Genomic DNA, 7,089 nt, shown 5'->3' with positions numbered 1-7,089 from the left:
GGTCTCAAGTTTCTGCCTGATTCCTCCGATTCCTCACTTCAGCACAAGATCTTTGATTACATGAATTTCACTCTTTAGAAATACTGTCTGAGTGGTTGAGAAATAGCAAACATGAATAAGATAAAACGGAGCGAGCTCACCACATATTATTGAAATGCAAAATTACAGAACATATAGAGAAAGATGGAATATGTGAGAAGTATAATTATTGGACATAACAGGAGCCAGGAGCGTCAGGGGCGAGAAGGCCAGACAATGGAGAAGCAGCCACTCCTCGCTGATTTAGCAAACATCTGAATCTACCAAGCCTTTCATTAACTTCACTTGCATCTTTAGCCAGCCTCTCCATCGGTGTCCACATTCGCTCTTCAAAAACAAGAAAAATAAAGAACGATAAATTAATTTTGAACGATCAAACTAGTACGTTTTAATGAGAGGGAGAGAAGTTGTATGTACCTGCAGCAGCAGCTGCTCGAGGCCATATGGTCCTCTCGAGATTTGACTCATCAATGCGCTCCGACCACAAAGCTACAGCTCCGCCAATGACTAATTTCTGTTGTTCCGGGTCGGTAATACCCGTTAGTGGTTCATTCATATAGAAGTCCTCCCATGGTGTATCCAAGTGGTCCAAGTACCAATTCTCCTGGTTACTCACTACGCACCTCAACCCTTTCGCTACCACTGCCGGAGCAACTCGACCTCCTAGCCTGCCCCCAACAACATATACATATGAAGCAAAACGTGAATAAGTTTTTACAAACGTTACAACCTCTAATTTGAAGACTAATATATCGAAGATACCAGTTGTGAACGACGGTCTTCGGGTGCAATTCGCTTCCAAAACTGTTGAATGTTTCTTCCCTATAAATAACTTTTATCTGTTAATGACGGGTTTTAACTGAGAAAAATATGTCGTTTTCTAGGAACAAGTAACGTTCATCAGAACTTTCTTACCAGTTAATAATTTCGTATCCATGGGATAAGGCTATCTTCTGTGCTCGTAAAACAAAGTATTCATAAGCTTTTTCCGCGTCCATCCCTTTCTTCTTTAACCTGCACATACATTGTAAAAGTCTATGACTAGCTTACATGAGGATATTTAGTTCTCGGACTTTTCTTTTTCTTACCATTCCGCTACATGAGGCGTTGTCTCCCAGCAACCTGAAACCAATAATTACACTAAACATCGATTTTTGTGTGGGTCGTAGAGGTTGTCATATATATAATCACAAACAGGAATACTAAAGGTATAATACCGACTAAAAAACGTACTTGTGTCAACTTCATCACCTCCCAAGTGAACAAATTTAAACTTGAAGATTTTACTGAAATCTGATAAGGAAACCAAATTAGAATTGTTTTGACATATAATGAAAAAAAATGGAAGAAATTTCATAAGATAAAACCACAAAATTACCTGAAAGAATTCCATCAATAATCTTGAAAGTAAACTCATTACTAACATCAAGTGGTTGCTGACAACTTTCTGATGGCCAAATTGAAGGATAGCCAGTACCCCTGAACATAGCAACAACTATTTAGAGTCTTTCGGAAACTTTGAAGCAATATCTCATGCATTTTCATTCCAACTTCCAAAAACAAACTTTGATCAAAATTACATACCATGATAGAGCATGCCCTGGTACATCAATCTCAGCCAATACATTAACCCCACGTCTTCGAGCATATCTGCAGAGCTCAAAATTAACCATACCTATCTTAGATGGAGACAGGAGAGAGAAGAATTGAGGAAGAACAAGTTAGAAATGAAAAACTTACTCGACGATTTCAGCAGCATCAGCTATTGTATATCGTTCTGAAAGACTATAAGCACCATCCCAGAGTTTTGGATATGATGGTATTTCTAAGGGGAAAGATTGTGAATCTACAAAATGCCAGTGCAAAACATTCTGTGCAACCGACGTAGGGAACTCGATAAGTAGTAGTATGAGCTATCGAAATAGTAAAAACAGAGCAATTTGTTGTTGTATAAGATTACCAGCTTTGTGTAGGCCATAGCATCAATAAGTTTCTTTAACACTGGGATAGGCTGATAATGTCTAGATGTATCTGCATATGCATCAAATAATGGATACAAAAATTAGATGCATGTAGGCATAGAGGGGATAATATGAGGCTAAATTTTAGCTAGTTGTGTCAATTGGGTCTGGCCAGGTTGGCCAATGACGGCCGGGCCAGATAGGCCTCGGCACGTGCAAGGGGTGCCCTCGATAGTCTGGCCCACAACCTACGCAATCTAAGAAGGTTCTTTATATGCAGCACTACCATAAGTAAGAGAGTTTAGGTTCGTCTCCGCCCTCTCTCAAGAAACCTGAGCCACTTGAATCCACTATTTGTAGTTATTCGACTCACTTATCTTTCTTGACAAGTTATAGGGAGGGTTCTCTATAGTCTGTTAACAATATGACATGGCCGACCAAAACGCATAATCCTTTTGATTAATTTGTCTTCTAGTACTTTCATATGTTCTTCATATACAAGTACTATGTTCACGTCTACTCGAGAAATGTTTCCCTCCTGTTGTTATTTCTTCTAAAGACTATTTCATTGCATAAAAAGAAAAGGCATAAAAACAATCATCTCACCAATTAGAATTCCTCGAAAAGGAAATCGTGGATGATCAACAATGCTCCATGGAGCCTGATGAACTTCAATTATTCTACTTGTAAAATTGAAGTGACACAGTTGGCTCAATGTCTGCATCATAGCAAGTTAATGTATATATATAGATATATAGATATATATATATATATATATATATATATATATCATCAAACAATTTTTCAAACTAGGCTTTAACAAGTTAAAGAAAATAGTAGTAACCTGCAATCCATGAAGAGCCCCATAAACTGTTTGTGCCTACAATTTTCCACAATGAACACAAGTTTGTTGATTAATTGATAAAAAGAAAACAATGATTATACGAACTAATTGGAAAATTTAATGTAAAAATAAATACCTCAATTTTAGCATAAATTGGATTTCCATTTATTGGTATAGATAAATTATAGGACTCATCAATCCCATACTGCAACTGAATCCCATATAACAAATCAAATGTTTGATCAGTTTCTTCATAAAGCAGAAGAACGCAAAAGAGCTAGCTAGCTAGGATATATATATATATGTGTACAGATACGGGATACCTCATCATTCCGGGAGGAGATAACGACGTGCAATCCCTTGAGAAGAGAAGAAGTATTGGAGTAGAAGGTTGAATTAGCATCAACCACATGAAATGCTTGAACTAAATTGACTAATCTCGAAACCCCATCTTTTAGTATCTTAGAATCATCTTTGTAGTTGCTCCCAACTGTATTAAGTTCAAAATCTTTACTTAGATAAAGAGTGTTCCTTCCATGACTCACTGTTTTTGGCATTGGCCATATATCCACCACCCCCTCAACACCATAAGCTGATGATAAAATGAGAAATACCAAGAAGGACACTGGTATGAAATCTCTTCCTTTTTTCCCCATTTCCAAAGCACCCTGTAAACCAATTTAAAAAATTCTAAGTTTTTGAAATTTCCCGCCAGCAATACTTACCTGTTTTCTTTGTTTAAGTGACACATACAGATCCTTGTTTTCACTGGAAATGGTTTTTAAGGAAAAATGCTAAAAAAAAAATCTTATATGACACTCTAAGGTTTAAATTCGAGTGTTGCATTGGAAATGTTCTTAAGTGACACTTAGAGATCCTCAAGAGAACACTCTAAATTAAACGTGTACCCTTAAGGGAATCTCCATGGAAATCTAAAAAAAAAACTATATTTGTCTTATGTGACACTCAAAATTTCTAAGATTGAGTGTTGCATTAGAGATGCTCTAAAGATCTAAATAATAGCATATCTGAATGTGACATCTAAACACGATTTACTTCTAAATTTAATTGTTTTTCTCCCATGTGAGACTATTCTCACACGCCCCCTCACGTGTGGCTTCTTTACGGGTGACGTGGAGCACGTGTGACTTTTAAGCCTATCACGTGTGGGCCTAGCTCTGATACCATATTAAGTTTGTGGCCATCTAACTCAAAACCAATTGGCAATGGGTGGAGATGACCTATACTTTATATTCTTGGTTGCTAGTTACCTATTCTCCCATGTGGGACTATTCTTGGTTGCTAGTTACCCTAGTTTATGTAAATTTAGATATCTCACCTCACAAGGGAAAAACTCTTCTTTTTTTTTTTTGTTGAAAATGGAAAAACTCTTTATTTTTTTATATCCTATTCAAATAATTAAACAAAAAACAATGAAATGTGATCTAATCAGACAAATGTTGGATTAAGGAGAATCCAAGTAAAAGCTAGATCTCTCTTAAAACCACCTAATCAAAGTTAACGACGTCTGAAGCAGTGAAGCTCCTCCAAAAACGACTTGATATCTCTAATGGATCTCTATAATGAGAATTAAACTCTTAATTAGTGGTGTTAAATGTAGTACTTACTTGTCTTGTCAGCCTTCTGATAGCAGTGCGGATTCAACTTCAAGATCAACCACACTCAAAAATAGATAATTAACTGTCTTTGTTTTGTTAGCACTCAGACCTAGGGTGGTAAAAACATGACAAGGAGAAAAGGGTGTGACATCTTATTTATAGGGATCTCTTCAAACATTTCTTCTAGGAAACATGCTCAATCATATATTATTTCTACTTTTAATATATTTAAGTTCTAGTGCCGCATTGATTGTATCGATTCTAATATACTTTATCAGTTAAAGAAAACAAAAGAATTTATGTCTGGAAATCTCTAATTGCAGAAATCCAACTAGGAGGGTGAGACTAGGAGTTTTCTTGATTCAAATGTTTGCTGGTTATAGTTAGAAAGATCTTATCACTTAACTTAAATGTAATATAATAAAACAGAAGGGAAAATGTTGACCGGGACAAACATCATTTTTTTAATAAAGGATATTATTAAATAGTCCTTCCCAAAATTTAAAATATAATTCTTCTTAGAAATAAAATATCCTATTTAAAGAAAAAAATAATCGTGTTATTCTTAGAAATAAAATAATCAATTTAAAAAAAAAAGAAACCAAAGAAATAGAAAGGGTTAAAAAAAGAAATTGAAATCTCTCTCTCAATAAAATAACTAATTTAGAAAAATGAAGCAAAAGAAAATAAACCAATAAGTAGAATACCAAAAAAATTAGGGTATCCAGAACATAGCAATAATAAATATGAGAAATCGGGTGACATGTTTGGGGAGAGCGCCTAGAGCCCAGAGCAATACTATGAGTCGCTTATACAAGCACTGGATTAAAATTTCGTCACATTTAATTCATACAACTGTTTGTGCCCTAGGGCACGGGATATACCCTAGTGTAATATTATACTGGATTATATTTTTTTTTAACTTTCATTATTTAATTTTGCCGGTGCTTAGCAAGTTGGGTTATTGGGGATTCAGAATTTGGGTGAAAATTTTGAGAGAGCAAATTTTTTAGACTCGCGTTCTGGAGAAATAAGAAAATTTTCGATTTGCAAATATTTTGTCAAGTGACTGAATTTTTGTAATTGTTAGAAGGAATCAGTTTTGAGTGAAATATTTTACTTTTCCTTTTTGTTCTCCACAAGTCCGCCATCATTTTTTATCCACTCCGGTAATAGTCGTCGACAAACGACCAATAATCTTTAAATGGAAAGAACAATATTCTTGCAAATATTGTATTATTTGGTATGATATCAATCAAATATCTACCGTACTTAATTAGTTGCTTGGTTGGTGTCAATAATATCTTGGGTTGATCTAATATGCTCCCTCAAGTTCAACGGTCTCTAGAGAACGTTGAACTTGTAAGGTAGAAAAGTAAACTAGATAATCTTTTGTAAAATATCAGGCCAAATGATCTTTAGTGGAAATGAACTTGACTAGATGTTTTTGTTTTACGATTTCCTGAACAAAATGAAAAATCAATTTCGATGTTTTTAATAGGTGCATGAAAAATTGGATTTGAAGTTAAATATGTAGCACCAATATTATCACACCATAAGGCTGGTGGAGCAAAAAATTTAACACCCAACTCTTGAAACAACGAGATGAGCCAAATGACTTTTTGTTGTTGCCCAAGCAATTGCTTGATATTCGGCTTCAGGACTAAATTTTGTTGCAGCTTTTTGCTTTTTAGAGCTCTATGATATTAAATTATTTCCCAAAAATATAGCAAAACCATCCGACGATCTTCTATCATCCGGGCAACCACCCCAGTCAGCATAAGATTCGACTCAAATGATTGAAGGAGACGACTTATAGAACTGTAGTCCGTGAAACTGTTTCTTTTAAATATCACAACATACGCTTAACAAGTTGGCAATGCTCTGTCGATGGTTGTTACATAAATTGAAATGCTTTATTCACTACACGGGAATGTCGGGGCAAGTTATGGTTAAATATTGTAGAACACCTACCACACTTCGATATTGAGTGGCATTGGAAGAACCTTACCAGATTCACAAGAGAGTTTATGTGATCCTAAAATTGGTGAGGATATAGGTTTAGAATCTTCCATCGTTACTCTTTTAAAAAGATCTGCAATATATTTTTGTTGAGAGAGAATAACACCTGACTGATTACGAGTAATTTTCATACCCAAAAGATAATGAAGATCCCCAAGGTCCTTGGGAGCAAATTCTTCACTAATCTGTTGCACAAGTCGATGAACAGTTGAGGTGTTATTTCCAACAATTAATATATCGTCAACTTAAATTAAAAAGTAAAGAAAATTAGTCCCTTAGTTTAAGATAAACAATGAGGCATCAGTTTTAAAACTTTCAGAATCAATAGATAATAAGTGTGTGCTCAGTCGAGTATATTAAGCGCGTGGAGACTATTTTAAATTATATGGACTTCACAAGTTTGCATACGTAATCGGGATTGGAAGAATCAATGAAACCCGAAGCTTGAGACATATATACCTCATCTTGGAAAACACCATTCACAAAAGCATTATTAACATCAATTTGTCGCATACACCAATTTTGAGACATCGTTAAGGAAATAACAACACAAATTGTTGTAAATTTGACAACTGGACTGAGTGTCTCCTTATAATCCACTCGA

At 35.2% G+C, this 7,089-nt stretch overlaps 1 protein-coding gene across 1 annotated transcript; it reads right to left on the bottom strand.

Annotated features, from left to right (window-relative positions):
- LOC147559726 (beta-hexosaminidase 3-like) lies at positions 1-4,638 on the bottom strand. Its single transcript, XM_086657864.1, has 15 exons — positions 4,473-4,638; positions 3,168-3,512; positions 2,981-3,055; positions 2,845-2,880; positions 2,607-2,718; positions 2,000-2,070; positions 1,780-1,910; positions 1,624-1,689; positions 1,418-1,518; positions 1,273-1,332; positions 1,128-1,161; positions 955-1,053; positions 802-861; positions 457-707; positions 1-366 (listed from the first exon to the last, which is right to left on the bottom strand). The coding sequence occupies exons 2-15, from the start codon at positions 3,498-3,500 to the stop codon at positions 206-208; spliced, it is 1,590 nt and encodes a 529-aa protein (XP_086513990.1). The 5' UTR covers positions 3,501-3,512; positions 4,473-4,638; the 3' UTR covers positions 1-205.
- Between the last annotated feature and the right edge of the window lie 2,451 nt (positions 4,639-7,089).

The sequence above is a fragment of the Eschscholzia californica genome, unplaced genomic scaffold, assembly GCF_041429995.1.
Source record: "Eschscholzia californica isolate CP2 unplaced genomic scaffold, dmEscCali1.0.p SCAF_2, whole genome shotgun sequence".
NCBI classification, from domain to species: Eukaryota; Viridiplantae; Streptophyta; class Magnoliopsida; order Ranunculales; family Papaveraceae; genus Eschscholzia; species Eschscholzia californica.
This window is presented reverse-complemented; position numbering and strand designations above follow the sequence as displayed.